We start from the raw sequence: 16,317 nt of genomic DNA, 5'->3' as shown, positions 1-16,317 counted from the left end.
CAGAGACTATTTTCTTCCTGCAGCTTTTGCTATCATCTGAGGTGTATACTAGATTCCTTCAGTGTGTACAGGTGTATGGGTCTGAACCTGTCCCTCTCCTCCCAGGTTCCACTGGACTTTGTAGGCCATCAGTTTCCCCTGCAGCTCCTTGTCGTCCAAGCTCGCCCAGTTCAGGGACAGCTGCTGTTCAGTTAGTTCAAAGGTCAGGTTCCGGGGGGCAGCAGAGGGCACTAGAAAGAAGGAAGACACAGGGTCAGTGTCATGACAATACTTTACATTTCATCAAAGAACAATAAGGGGTTGCCATTGTATATGTCCATGCTGTCATCACTCCCTTGGTCCTAATCCTTAAAAACGTTAACAGATCTAAAGGGTCTGGATAGGTATAAGCCGTATTGCTTCCACATCTGCAAACATATGGACATTTATTCATCGCTGCTACAGATTGTTGTTTTTCATTTTTTATTATCATTTTCATTATTTTATTTAACTTAGTCCTGCATGTTGGAGCTCGGAGCCTAAGTTGTACCCTCCAATCACACCTGCAACCCTGCACATGTGACTATTAAACACACTGAATGGGATATAAGGGAAAGGGCCAAGAGATACTTCGGGATTTGGCAATGAGGCCCTTTATCTACTCCAGCAGTCAGATGAACTCGTGGATAAAAAATGTATGTCTCTGTGTCCAGTATGAAGGAAGTTCGAGGTAGTTTTGCAAGCCAATGCTAACTAGCTTTAGCGCAATGACTAAGTTTATGGGTATTTACTGGAAGTCTATGGGTGTCTGCTATCATGCTAGTAGATATCCATAGACTTCCAGTCATTGCTAGTAAGCAATAGCTTGCGAAACTACTTCTAACTTCCTTCATACTGCACACAGAGACATAAAAATGGTATCCACAAGTTCATCTGACTCTGGGGAAGTCAATAATCCAGAAGCAAATTGAGACCGGCTTCAGGTCACCCTAAAATGAGACCCCAATCATTCCTGCAGTGGCCTCCTTGACCAGCGTGTGTCGACAATGAGACAACGGGGTTTAGTTCAGCACTGCAGCACATTGATATGGATTGAGGGCATGTACAATGGTTCATTGTACAAGTGGGACTGGAATCCACTGGCCTGTGTCCAGCACTGGCAGTTTACAAACATACAAACAAGGTCGCCACCAGAAACCCCCACTCCACTGCTCCCCTCAGACTAGCTCTCATGATCACCTCTAAACTCAGCCGCCTGTCCAACTTATTTTAACAACCCTCATTTAAAACTGCATATCAACTTAGACCATATCCTATATGAACAATAAGGGGTGGATTCCCAGACAAAATTAAGCTAATGCTAGTCCTAGACTAAAAAGACAACTCAATGGAGAATCTCCTTCAAATTCTTTTTGGTCCAGGATTAGGGTTAATCTGTGTCCGCTTAACCACCTCTGAATGTTTCATGTTACTTTGACAGAGTAACAACTTTGAAAGGTCGTCCGTGGGGCTGTGAGACACAGAGGGCCACAAACACAGAGAATCATTATGTTCCCATTGTGATAAGGTTGCTACTCGCCAGACTGTTGCATGGATCGTCACATGCTATTGATGTCCAGCTGGTGATGTGAGTGCAGTTGGTAGAAAATGACAACAAAAACAACTGTTGATGAACAAAAGGCTTAAGTCCCAAATGGCACCCTATTCCCTTTATAGTGCACTACTTTTGACCAGGGCCCATAGGAATAGGGTGCCATTTGGAACGCAACCCTGTTCAGCCCCGTTCAGCCCCATGTCATCATCTATTCTAGTGACTGGATGCACACCTGCTTCTGGTGTCTGAAAGTCCAGCCAGCCAGAGAACGGGGATGTCCCCACCTCATTGTCACAGCACACTCTAACACTGTAGTTGGAGTAGCAGCTCAGCCCACTGAGGATCTGTTGGAACGGTGGAACCTTCACACGCTGGTCTCGAACTTCCACCTTCCTCCCAGAGTTCTTAGACATCTGTAAAAGGTATGAAGGAAGTTAGTAGTTTAGCATTAGCTGGCAAAACTACCTCTAAATTCCTTCATACTGGACACAGAGACATAAAAATGGTATCCAGGAGTTCATCTGACTCTGAGGAAGTAGATAAAGGGCCTCGTTGCCAACATCTCAAAGTATCTCTTTAAAAATGGTCATATTTCCATTGCCAAATTCTTTCATTCCAATATTGAAACTGAGGTCTAAATACTCAGGGTGTCTTTAATTTTAAAAGAATGGGTATGTGGTTTTCATTATCTCAGTCTAGGCCAAACATTCATCCAAGGCTTTAATGGAATTCTGATGGTTGTCACTCCCATCTTAAAATAGCACTGACAACAACCACCACATTTCGTAATAATAACTAATTTATCCACTGCATATTATGGTTGCTTTATTGAAAATCTAAATGTAAGAATTAGGTCAAAGGGTTCTTTGTTATATGAATGTAGTACTGACACAGAACATCTCAGTCGTGTTGGTTCAGTCTTAGTTACTGTACCTGGAAGGTGCAGGCTGACAGGTCAGAGTGTCCAGTGAAGCCAGGGCTCCAGGCCAGCGTGACATTGTTCTCCACCATGTGGACCACCTGCACACCTTTAGGGGCTGCTGGGAGGACTGCAGTCAATTAAAGAACAGGGTTTTAGATTTACAAACATCCAACTCTGAACAGAAGCTGGACTAGGGGCCGATAAACCTAGCTAAATTACAGCAGCATACTGTAACGTGCATTGACTAACCGGTCTTCATCAGGCAGCGAAAAATTACTTAGTCACACTCATGACAGCATTGATTATTCATGAATTTCTCACCTTTAATGTGCACAGTGCCTGTTCGAGATACTGAGATACCTCTGGCATTCTTGGCTTCACAGTAGAACTTGATGCTGTTATTAACACCTACAGGGAAAAGAGGAGGGAGACATGGTGTACTCATGATGTGATGTACTCAACAGCATGCCAGAGCCCTTTTAAAAGGTAAGCTGCCAGTTTATGCCAACAGTGTTAAACCAGTCCCCTGCAATCATGCCTGACCAACAGTCTATCTCCAATGTAAATGAGAAATTCTCACACACTGGACAGTAGGCAATGCATACCAGAGTGGAGTACTGTATATGAAGTGCTGTGAGGGTTTGTAGTACACTTGGCTCATTAGGATCAAAGAGATTTTGGCACTACCAATTTGAACAAATCAGCTACTGAAACTACACAAGGAAACAAGGTCAGCACAATCAATAACTCCTAAACTAGACTGTCTTGATAAGGCTGTTGTATCCCTCCATTACATAAATGTCCTTGGGCTAATCCTTCATGGCAAATATGTTTACATAAAGGCGGGTGTTTGTGTACTGTACAGTGATTACTACCAGGCACTGTGGGACACTGCCTGGTTATTCATCAACTGACTGACAATCACAAAACAACATGTCAGAGTCATAACAGAGAACCATCAGCTGGGCTGAAACATTTCTGGTTACTCTCACATTCCAGGGAAACATCAGTCTCTGGGAGTCAGATAGGAAAACATCAACGCCTGTTAAGTTGACTATATGGCTGCCGCATTCCTGACTCAGAGTTGGCACTTAGCAGCAAATTATTTGTATGCGCCCAAATGGAACCCTTTTCCCTATATAGTGCACTACATTTGACCAGAGTCCTATGGGCCCTGGTCAAAAGTAGTGCACTACATTGGGAATAGGATTCCATTTGCGACACAACCTTATAATGAGAGGTTCTGGTCAGCAGTGTTGATTGAGATGAAAGGGCCAGGCAGGTCCAGTTATATGGCAGAGTGTAGGAGGCTCCTTATTTCTGAAACAGAACCAGCTCAACATAAAAGGAGAAATGAAAGAGGAGACACTAACATGAAAAGCTTGCATATCACGAGAACGGAATAAAACAGACAACTAATGAAAAATCCAGTCAATTTACTTCTGTGGATGGGATGTCACAGAGGACTGGCTAGTGTCAAACAACTTGTACACTTTTATGTGTTTTCAAACAATTACAACACATTTCCAATCTCAGGTCAAGACATTTGTCCTTTCACATAAGGAGAAACATTATATGGCAGGTGAGGTCATTGGTTCCCCCTCTATATATATAAAAAAAAAAGGGTCAAACATTCAGTGGTGTATTCGGTGCTGTGCGTACGCTCATTGAAGAATATATTTACATTTTTTATTCAACCTTTATTTAACTAGGCAAGTCAGTTAATAACAAATTCTTATTTACAATGACGGCCTACCAGAAGGTAAAAGGCCTCCTGCGTGGACGAGGGCTGGGATTAAATAAAAATATAGGACAAAACACACATCACGACAAGAGAGACAACACTACATAAAGAGAGACCTAAAGACAACAACATAGCATGGCAGAAGCACATGAAAACACAGCATGGTAGCAACAACAACATGGTAGCAACACAAAACAGGGTACAAACCATTCTTGGGCACAGACAACAGCACAGAAGGCAAGAAGGTGGAGACAACAATACATCACGCAAAGCAGCCACAACAGTCAGTAAGAGTGTCCATGATTGAGTCTTTGAATGAAGAGATGGAGATAAAACTGTCCAGTTTGAGTGTTTGCTGCAGCTCATTCCAATCGCTAGCTGCAGCGAACTGAAAAGACGAGCGACCCAGGGATGTGTGTGCTTTGGGGACCTTTACCAGAATGTGACTGGCAGGACAGGTGTTGTATGTGGAGGATGAGGGCTGCAGTAGATACAATTGAAGTCGGAAGTTTACATACACCTTAGCCAAATACATTTTAAACTCAGTTTTTCACAATTCCTGACACTTAATCCTAGTAAAAAATCCCTTTCTTAGGTCAGTTAGGATCGCCACTTTATTTTAAGAATGTGAAATGTATAATAATAGTAGAGAGAATGATTTATTTCAGCTTTTATTTCTTTCATCACATTCCCAGTGGGTCAGAAGTTTACATACACTCAATTAGTATTTGGTAGCATTGCCTTTAAATTGTTTAACTTGGGTCAAACGTTTCAGGTAGCCTTCCACAAGCTTCCCACTAGAAGTTGGGTGAATGTTGGCCCATTCCTCCCGACAGAGCTGGTGTAACTGAGTCAGGTTTGTAGGCCTCCTTGCTCGCACACCCTTTTTCAGTTCTACCCACAAATGTTCTATAGGATTGAGGTCAGGGCTTTGTGATGGCCACTCCAATACCTTGATTTTGTTGTCCTTAAGCCATTTTGCCACAACTTTGGACGTATGCTTGAGGTCATTGTCCATTTGGAAGACCCATTTGCGACCAAGCTTTAACTTCCCCACTGATGTTTTGAGATGTTGCTTCAATATATCCACATAATTTTCCTACCTCATGATGCCATCTATTTGGTGAATTGCACCAGTCCCTCCTGCAGCAAAGCACCCCCACAACATGATGCTGCCCCCCCTTGCTTCACGGTTGGGATGGTGTTCTTCAGCTTGCAAGCAACCCCCTTTTTTCCTCCAAACATAATGATGGTCATTATGGCCAAACAGTTCTATTTTTGTTTCATCAGACCAAAGGACATTTCTCCAAAAAGTACGATCTTTGTCCCCATGTGCAGTTGCACACCGTAGTCTGGCTTTTTTATGGCGGTTTTGGAGGAGTGGCTTCTTCCTTGCTGAGCGGCCTTTCAGGTTATGTCAATATAGGACTTATTTTACTGTGGATATAGATACTTTTGTACCTGTTTCCTCCAGCATCTTCACAAGGTCCTTTGCTGTTCTGGGATTGATTTGCACTTTTCGCACCAAAGTGCGTTAATCTCTAGGAGACAGAACGCATCTCCTTCCTGAGCGGTATGACGGCTGCGTGGTCCCATGGTGTTTATACTTGCGTACTATTGTTTGTACAGATGAACGTGGTACCTTCAGGCGTGTGGAAATTGCTCTTAAGGATGAACCAGACTTGTGGAGGTCTACAATTCTTTTTCTGAGGTCTTGGCTGATTTCTTTTGATTTTCCCATGATGTCAAGCAAAGAGGCACTGAGTTTGAAGGTAGGCCTTGAAATACATCCACAGGTACACCTCCAATTGACTCAAATGATGTCAATTAGCCTATCAGAAGCTTCTAAAGCCATGCCATTGTTTTCTGGAATTTTCCAAGCTGTTTAAAGGCACAGTCAATGTAGTGTATGTAAACTTCTGACCCACTGGAATTGTGATACAGTGAATTATAAGTGAAATAATCTGTCTGTAAACAATTGTTGGATAAATCACTTGTGTCATGCACAAAGTAGATGTGCTAACCGACTTGCTAAAACTATAGTTTAACAAGAAATTTGTGGAGTGGTTGAAAAGCGAGTTTTAATGACTCCAACCTAAGTGTATGTAAACTTCAACTGTATCTCAGATAGCTGGGAGTGAGGCCTAAGAGGGTTTTATAAATAAGCATCAACCAGTGGGTCTTGTGACGGGTATACAGAGATGACCAGTTTACAGAGGAGTATAGAGTGCAGTGATGTGTCCGATAAGGAGCATTGGTGGCAAATCTGATGGCCGAATGGTAAAGAACATCTAGCCGCTCGAGAGCACCCTTACCTGCCGATCTATAAATTATGTCTCCCCAATCTAGCATGGGTAGGATGGTCATCTGAGTTTGGTAGCTGGGGTGAAAGAGGAGCAATTATGATAGACAAAACCAAGTCTAGATTTAACTTAAACCTGCAGCTTTGCTATGTGCTATGGGAAGGACAGTGTACCATCTAGCCATACTCCCAAGTACTTGTATGAGGTGACTACCTCAAGCTCTAAACCCTCAGAGGTAGTAATAACACCTGTGGGGAGAGGGGCATTCTTCTTACCAAACCACCTTTGTTTTGTAGGTGTTCAGAACAAGGTTCAGTACAGAGAAAGCTTGTTTGACACTAAGAACGCTTTGTTGTAGAGTGTTTAACACAAAACCCATGGAGGGGCCAGCTGAGTATAAGACTGTATCATCTGCATATAAATGGATGAGAGAGCTTCCTACTGCCTAAGCTATATTGTTGATGTAAATTGAGAAGAGCGTGGTGCCTAGGATTGAGCCTTGGGCTACACCCTTGGTGACAGAGAAAGAAAGAGCAAGACAGCCCTTCAGTTGCCTTCCACCCATTGAGAATAACCTTTGGCTTAGTTCTACCATTCAAACAGTTATATTTCCAACTCATGGGCAGAGCTCAAGGACCAGTGAGAATGCTATAAAACTATAATCCATTCCTTGTAATGACTAATGGCACTCTTACAACAGATAGACGGCAGTCCACCTTATTGAACTTACAGTATGTGAAAATGACACACTCTGATCTGACTCATTCTTATGATTCATCATATCACTGTTGATTTAACCAGCCAGAGGGAGGGGAGAAGCAGCAGAAATAGGATATTGCACAGTAGTCTATAGTCGGTTCTTCAAATCATCTCTCTTCACCACCTCCTAAAAACCTTCTCATTGGAGGAGAGGGCCCGAGGGGAGGAACCTCAGATCTTCTCCCACAATGCATTTTGAGAAGGTGAGAGGAGATGATGCAAGGAATCAAGGAAAGTAAAGAGATTTCAGGAAAGGAATCAAGGAAAGATTGAATAACAACCCTGGTAGAGACTTACCGTTAACATGGAGTACAGATGGAGAGGAAGTGATGTCTCCCTCCTGTACTCCTCCCAGCCACCACAGCACCTCCACCGGGCATGGGGGACCCACAGCAGTACACGTCAGGTTAAAGGGCACGCCAGGGATCGTGGCTACGTCTTGGGGCTCAAGTGTAAAGTGGGGGACACCTTGAGAAAGAACCAGAAAGTATGACCATGATAACAGGATAATACATTTGATCATGTTATTGAAAAAAAGGCCATTGTGTTGAGAGAAAGAAAGAGACAGACAGGACAACATTGATTGATTTACCCTCTACTGTTATCCAGGCGGGCTCCGAAGAGATGGTCGAGCCTCGGAACTCTACCTCACACCAGTACTTCCCTGCATCCTGCTGCTGGACAGACTTCACACTGAAACCACCCGGACAGACAGACACACTCAGTGATTCCCCTAGTACTTAACATGCAAAAAAAAGAAATCACATTTCTAAATGATGTAGTAATTCTATAAACCAAATTATTCCCTGAGCACATCCAAAAACACCTCTCCTAAAAAGATGTGGATTAGTTCTGATAGATGAGAGGAGACCCACTAGGCAGAATGGAGGTAAAAGCCCATCACATATAACTGGGTAGCAGAAGAAAAATGTACAATATAACAATAAAGAACCCCTGGAGGATATGTTGAGAGATGAAGTAGGCAGGTGTGGAAAAAGTACCCAATTGTCATACTTGAGTAAAAGATACTAGAAAAGGACTAATGTAAAAGTTAAGGTAAGTCACCCAGTAAAATACTACTTGAGTAAAAGTATTTGGTTTTAAATATATTTAAGTATCAAAAGTAAATGTAATTGCTAAAATATACTTAAGTAACAAAAGTATAAATCATCTCAAATTCCTTATAAAGAAAACCAGACATACTTTTGTATTTAAGGATAGTCAGGGGCACACCATCACTCAGACATAATTTACAAACTAAGCATTTGCGTTTAATGAGTCCTCCAGATCAGAGGCAGTAGGGATGACTAGCGATGTTCTCTTGATAAGTGTGTGAATTGGACCATTTTCCTGTCCTGCTAAGCATTCAAAATGTAACGACTACTTTTGGGTGTCAGGGAAAATGTATGTAAAAAGTACATCATTTTCTTTAGGAATGTAGTGAAGTAAAAGTAGTCACAAATATTAATAGTAAAGTACAGATACTTTAAAGTACTACTTAAGTCATTTTTTTTGCGTTTATGTTTTACTTAAGTACTTTAAACCACTGGAAGTAGGACAATAACTAATTGGAGCAATAAACTAGCTTGGGGAAAATTTCACTCAGCAGGAGTACACTGTGTATTTGTATTAGGAGTCACTCTGGAAACCATTGCCTGCATTGGCAGGTCCTACTCACTCATAGATTGATCAGTTGTTTAGCAACAAAACCGATGCATGCGCAACTGTGGAGCAAAACAGGCGGAGTTTGCTAAGAATCAAAGGATTGTTGACAACTTGTAAACCAGTATATTTTCTCTCCAAATCTTTATTGAAAACATTAATATGTTTGCACAATGAGCACTTGTCTCTCAAATACATTGTTACAATTGTTGGTTAGCTAGCTAAACGAGTCAAAACACCTCAAAACATGGTATCAATAACAAGATACAATGAGCTGAAACAAGCCACCTACCATTACCCATAAGGCAGCTTGTTGTCGTCATTGTTGCTAGCTACAGTGGTAAGAAAAAGTATGTGACCCCTTTGGAAATACCTGGATTTCTGCATAAATTGGTCATAAAATTTGATTCGATCTTCATCTAGGTCACAACAATAGACAAGCACAGTCTGCTAATAACACACAAACAATTATAAGTTGTCATGTCTTTATTGAACACACCGTGTAAACATTCACAATGCAGGGTATGTGAACCCTTGGATTTAATAACTGGTTGACCCTCCTTTGGCAGCAATAACCTCAACAAAACGGATCAGACCTGCACAACGGTCAGGAGGAATTTTGGACCATTCCTCTTTTCCAAACTGTTTCAGTTCAGCAACATTCTTGGGATGTCTGGTGTGAAGTGCTCTCTTGAGGGCATCCCAATCGAGTTGAGGTCAGGACTGACTGGTCCACTCGTATTTTCTTCTGTTGAAGCCATTCTGTTGTTGATTTAATCGAGTTCTGTTGTTGATTTAATCGAGCATCCCAATCGAGTTGAGGTCAGGACTGACTGGTCCAGGCGTATTTTCTTCTGTTGAAGCCATTCTGTTGTTGATTTACCTCAGTGTTTTGGGTTGTCGTACTGTTGCATCACCCAACTTCTGTGTATCTGCAATTGTCGGACAGATAGCCTTATATTCTCCTGAAAAATGTCTTGATAACCTTGAGACTTCATTTTTCCGTCGATGATAGCAAGCTGTCCAGGCCCTGAGGCAGCCCCAGACCATTATGCTCCCTCCACCATGCTTTACAGTTGGGATGAGGTTTTGATGTTGGTATACTGGCTTTTTTTTTTCTTCACACATAGTGTTGTGTGTTCCTACCAAACAACTCAACTTTAGTTGAATCAGTCCACATAATATTTTGCCAGCGCTACTGGAACATCCAGGTGCACATTTGCAAACTTCATGTTTTTTTGGACAGCAGTGGCTTCTTCCGTGGTGTCCTCCCATGAACACCATTCTTGTTTAGTGTTTTACGTATTGTATACTCGTCAATAGAGATGTTAGCATGTTCCAGAGATTTCTGTAAGTCTTTAGCTGACACTGTAGGATTCTTCTTAACCTCATTGAGCATTCTGCACTGTGCTCTTGCTACTCTCCCAGGGAGAGTAGCAACAGTGCTGGACTTTCTCCATTTATAGACAATTTGTCTTACTGTGGACTGATGAACATCAAGGCTTTAAGAGATACTTTTGTAACCCTTTCCAACTTCATGCAAGTCAACCATTCTTAATCTTAGTTCTTCTGAAATCTATTTTGTTCGAGGCATGGTTCACATCAGGCAATACGTCTTGTGAATAGCTAAATCAAATTTTGTGAGTGTTTTTTTATAGGGCAAGGCAGCTCTAACCAACATCTCCAATCTGGTCTCATTGATTGGACTCCAGGTAAGCTGACTCCTGACTCCAATTAGCTTTTGGAGTAGTCATTAGCCGAGGAGTTCACATAATTTAAACATTCAGTGTAGGTTGGAAAAACTATGTATTCAATATAGACAAGACAAATACAATAATTTGTGTGTTAGTAGTTTAAGCAGACTGTGGTTGTCTATTGTTGTGACTTAGATGAAGATCAGATCAAATTTGATGACCGATTTATTCAGAAATCAAGGTAATTCCAAAGGGTTCACATACTTTTTCTTGCCACTGTATCTGACTGTCCAGAATCATAACAACACACAGATTTCTGCCTCATCGACGCGCACGCATCGTTTGTGACATTGACACCTAACTCGTGTATGGTATCCCACTTCTGACAACAATCGCATCCAAACTCACCACTCCAATCAACAACCAATGAAGGACTAGTCACTAGACCATAGATATGAATCATTCTATCATATATATTTCAATCAATCTTGTCATTCTAGTTCCCTAGACTAGACACAGCATATGGTGGATGTCCGTGGTATCTAGGACATTGTTGCGTGATGAGCATGAGCACACAGAAGGATACAGGAAAAAGGTTTCAGACTTCAGAGAGGTCAAACTGAAGACCTTTGAGCTTCAGTGCCCAGTGCATGTGCATGAGATTAACAGAAATGGCTGCCACTGGCAATGCAAGTTCACTTAACCATTAGGTCTAGCAGTCTGCACCAAGCTTTAGGTCACTCAGTCACAGGCAGCTGAATGCATTCCAATCCAGCCTGCCCCTCTTCGGGGCCTGGTTTACCTGGTGTGTGGGTTACAGTAGGGGTAGACCCCTGTCTCCACTTCAGCCATGTTATTTACAGTTTTTTTTCTCTTTCTGCCAGGGACAACGCCTCCCCAAGCCAATTATTAAGCCTCACCTACATCCTCCTCGCCACCATCAGTACCCAAAACTACAAGTTCAGTTCCGCCATGTTGAGCAGACCTGAGTTCAAATACTATGTGAATCATTTCAAATACCCAAGTCTGATGTTGGGTCAAAGCCAGGAACAGCATCACTGCCTCTATTTATGGTATTACACTGCATGTTTCGTCATAACACTGAACAAACTCATACCATAACATACCGTGCCTGCCTACATGCTGTTGGCTATTCCCTGTAGTTGTACCTCCAAACATCCACAGCATATTTAAGGCAGACTGACCTAAGTTTGAATGTACACAAGGGCAAAGAATGTTGAAGGGTAAAAGGCAATGCAAGCAGCCACATTGTTTAAAGATAAAAACAATGTTGTTTTTCTAGCTTAATGATTCAATGTACAAGCACCTTCTCTGAAATAGTAAAGAACTGTCAGGACACCTGACCTCTTGAGAAGCTGATCTAGGGGCTGTGAGCTAAGTGCTTTGCAACACTCCAAGGTTAGTTTGCTTGTGCTTTGCAAGACAGCTTCCCAATCATTTCTGGTGAAATGCAACACAATAAAAGTGATGCTATGATGGAAGGTCTGAAGACATCTTCCAATCAGCCTATAAAGTGGTAAGGGTAACACTACTTAATAGTAGGTCAGGACTACTGAAGCACTGACCTGTGGAAGGTCTCCCAGTGGTGTTGCTCCAGGGGGATGTACATCTGGTCTGTACTGTACAGCTTCTCCCCATCCTTCATCCACACGATCTCCGGCTCACTCAGGCCCTCGATGGAACAACCCAGGCGAACCATGTTGCCCTGGGTTACCGTGAGGTTGGCGGGGTTCTTGGTAAACCTGAGTCCTAAAGGTCAAGGGGTAGGAGTCACCAGAGACTTGAATGAGTCATTCATTAATAGCCTAAGTCCTAGTTATTTCTTCTTCACTACTCTAAATGCCATTCAGAAAATATAATGGACGGGATCTGAGGCTCCGTCAGATTGCAACACATATGCAGCAGTGAGCATTACAGGAGAGCTAGCTAGATACCCCTTTAAAGGTAGCCTACAAAATGGTGTTTGTTCAGTTATTGTAATGTGCAGGCATAAAACATTTTGAAGTAGAACGTGTGACATATGGAAATGGTTTTCCAAAGATATTTGAAAAATAGTTGTTTTTGCAAGAGTCTTTTGTCTTTAGAACTGTTTGTCTCCATTGTGTTGCTTGGGCCATTGCATGCATCTTGGCCGAGTATCTGCATGCTCCGACTTGAGCCTGGGTGCAGACAGAGCAGACGTCATACAAGGCTGTAGAGGGCTGAAAGCTCTCCACTGTGGCAACTCACTACAGCTGCTGTTGCTGGGTTTAGCTGCCTGCAACAGACCAACGGCCAGATAAGTAATATCAATGACCATATTATACTGCACTGCTCAGAGACAGGGGAGTGTCCATGTAATCAAGCAAAATGTAGCCTTTAGGCCTACCTATCCTCCCACACCTTCACTCTGTTTAATGAATGTCTCATTAGTACATGTCCAGTCCAATGACCTGTTACCCAAATACTATATAAGAGGGGGGTGGGGGAAGCCTTCAAATACATGGGCCTATGTAAAATACTTATACATATTTGGATCCATTGGAATAGTCCCAAAAAGTGTAAATCAATCAAGCACACCTCAAATACTTGAGTATGTATTTGACCCAGGTCTGGTCTGGACAGGGAAGAGGGAAATGACCTCTACCTTTACATTTTAGTCATTTAGCAGATGCTCTTATCCAGAGCAAAAGACAGTAGTGAGTGCATACATTTTCATACAGGTCCCCCATGGGAATCGAACCCACAACCCTGGCATTACAAACACCATGCTCTACCAACAGAGCAACATTGGACCAAATCTCAGTGAGATATGTGCTCAGTTTGTACTGGTAATTTTGCCCTTATGATAAACATTGTTACAAGAAACAGATCCACTTCAGTATTATAATTTTTAGAGAACAAGGTTGAGAATATGCCTACTCAAATTTTGTGCAAAACTTCTCTAGACTGTGGTCCCTTGTACTTGTGTGGTGAACAACAATAGTGGAATTGGCGGTTTGCCTTCAAAATAAAAGTCCCCAATTGAAAACATGCCTCAATTGAATTATAGAATGCTAAACAATGCTGGAATTCAACAAAAGATCATTCATTAATTTGACCCCAAAAAATATTTTTAGAGTACCAGTGCACGTGACGATCAAAAAACAAGCTTGAAATCAAATTGTGAAGGTAGGTATTAGACTTCAGAATTGCATTGCGGGCATACTTACATGCACTGTACTGCGTAACCTATGGATTGTGCCATGAAATGTGGTACCAACCTACTCAGTGACATCTACAGAACACAATTATGTAGAGTTTACACAAATATTAGCATCTCAGCTCTTATTACAGGACTCGACTGTAGGAAATCACCGTCCCAGTCAGTCTATTGTGTCTATTGGACATTCATATTGCACTGTACATGCTAACCTATGGATTGTGCACTCATGAAATGGGGTATCAGCCTAATCAGTGACAGCATACAGTTAATTAGATGAGTTCATTAATAAGGATTAATTCAAAAATTATTTCACAACAAGCATATCATAAAATGATATCACTCAGCTAGAGCTTTCTAAACAAGTACTTTGTTTTCTGTCAACATTTTACATTTCAGTCATTTAGCAGACGCTCTTATCCAGAGCGACTTTCAGGAGCAATTAGGGTTAAGTGCCTTGCTCAAGGGCACAGACAGAATTGTAATCTTGTCAACTCATACAACCGACAGTCTATCATTCCTTTGTCGCAGAATTGATTAATGCTTTGCCCTGAAACGACTGCTTTGGAAAACAAACATACATACAGTAGATACCACAACTGAATTCATAATCAAGGACAATATCCATCACAACTCTATTCAATTGCACAGCCAGTTATTTGTGCAATCGGTACAGAATGCCATTAATCTCCATTTGGTATTACTGTAAGGCAGGGCTGTCAAACTCATTCCATGGAGGGCCTAGTTTCTGCTGGTTTTTCCTTTCAATTAAGACCTACAGTAGACAACCAGGTGAGGGGAGTTCCTTACTAATCAGTGACCTTAACTCATCCATCAAGGACAAGGGAGGAGCAAAAACCCGCAGACAGTCATTGGGCTCCCGAGTGGCGCGGCGGTCTAAGGCACTGCATCTCAGTGCTAGAGGCATCACTACAGACACCCTGGTTCAAATCCAAAATTGGCCCAGCGTCTTGCTGTGACTTGCCTAGTTAAATAAATCTATATACACATTCCATTTAAAACACGTGCTGTAAGGAGTCCATTATTCCACAACTTAATGTTACGGTTGTCACATTACTCACTCTATGCTCCATGTCAACTGCTATGGCGACCCATTGTGATGACTTGACATTATCACTACAACTCAGAATGCCACCAATTGAACTCTGCTATGGTGTTCTGTGGTTGTCACGGAGTAGACTGATACCACATTTCATGGGGGTATTTGAATGTCCAATACACAAAAGACTGACTGGAAAGGTGACTTCTCACAGTCAATGTCCTGTAATACGAAGCTAATATTTGTGTAAACTCTACATAGTTGTGTTCTGTTGGTGTCACTGAGTAAGCAGATAGCAGATTTCATGGGTGCACAATCCATAGGTAAGGCTATACAGTGAAACATAAGTATGCCCCCAATGCAGTTATGAAGTCTAATACATCCATAATGCAATAAATATATACATAGTTAAATATGTCACCTGCACTGCTACAGTAGTGCTCTTTCCCAACAACGCAGAAGTAATATAAATAAAAACAGATTTTATATATTCGTCAAATTAACTACATAATTGTCTTTTGTTGAATTTATGTATTAACATTCTAACCTTGTTTGGCACTATCTAGTCCAATTGTGGCTTGTTTTCACAATTTTTATCCGGTTGCATGTTTCAAAGAGGGGACTTATTTTGAAGGCAAACCGCTGATTCCACGATTGTTGTTTACACTGTAGTTGTTCAACACACGGGTGTCTCTTGTGACCATCATCCACCCTTGAAATAGGCTAAAATCGACGATTTGACAAACGCTTACCGCGCAAATGTACTGAGTAGCAATATAAAATAATAGTATATTACAAATTCATGAAACGTAGCCGTGTCATGAAGTATAGGGATAACTTTTCAAACTTACCAGGGATTGCTCTACTACTTTGTGCCAAGAAGAGTATGATCCAAAGATAAATGGTCATCTTTTCATCATCTGGTTCACAATTTGAGGCTATTTTCCACAAAATATACTAATCCCAAGTGCTGAACAATCGAATGAGTCGATGCCCTGAACTAAACGTTTTTCGGGGCTCCAAAGGTTTCCGCACTAGAAAGTGACCGCTTAAGATTTTTCGGCAGTGATTTATCCAACGGCGTTGATACACAATTCACCAATACCAGGTGGTCAGTAAATTCCTGTCCGGGATGATAGACAAAGTATGTTGTTTTCTTTCCCCTCGTGAATAACCGGCTACACTTCTTTGAATAAATTGATGGACTTTTGTCTTCTTGGCTGATATACACGTTGTTGTTCTAGCCTCATACTACAAGATGACGTAGTGCCGCTCTCTTGAGGAATGTACATTACCGCCGCCTAGTGAAAGAGCGCAGGAAATAAGATTCCCAGTATGAAGTGATATGAAACAAAGTATCAATACAACACCTATTGAACGTAACTAAGGCACAGCGAC

General features: G+C 41.7%; 1 protein-coding gene across 2 annotated transcripts in view; it reads right to left on the bottom strand.

Annotated features, from left to right (window-relative positions):
* LOC139563397 (tyrosine-protein kinase receptor TYRO3-like) overlaps window positions 1-16,190 on the bottom strand; it is a 32,603-nt gene extending 16,413 nt beyond the window's left edge. For both annotated transcript variants that reach the window (XM_071382036.1, XM_071382037.1), the window contains exons 1-8: window positions 15,771-16,190; window positions 12,244-12,427; window positions 7,894-7,994; window positions 7,599-7,769; window positions 2,817-2,903; window positions 2,507-2,622; window positions 1,806-1,986; window positions 88-230 (exon numbers count right to left, since the gene is read on the bottom strand). In XM_071382036.1, the coding sequence (XP_071238137.1) occupies window positions 88-230; window positions 1,806-1,986; window positions 2,507-2,622; window positions 2,817-2,903; window positions 7,599-7,769; window positions 7,894-7,994; window positions 12,244-12,427; window positions 15,771-15,828 (1,041 nt within the window). In that variant the 5' untranslated portion in view covers window positions 15,829-16,190. The remainder of the gene's footprint in view (window positions 1-87; window positions 231-1,805; window positions 1,987-2,506; window positions 2,623-2,816; window positions 2,904-7,598; window positions 7,770-7,893; window positions 7,995-12,243; window positions 12,428-15,770) is intronic.
* Between the last annotated feature and the right edge of the window lie 127 nt (window positions 16,191-16,317).

This window comes from Salvelinus alpinus, chromosome 34 (assembly GCF_045679555.1).
Source record: "Salvelinus alpinus chromosome 34, SLU_Salpinus.1, whole genome shotgun sequence".
Classification (NCBI taxonomy): domain Eukaryota; kingdom Metazoa; phylum Chordata; class Actinopteri; order Salmoniformes; family Salmonidae; genus Salvelinus; species Salvelinus alpinus.
This window is presented reverse-complemented; position numbering and strand designations above follow the sequence as displayed.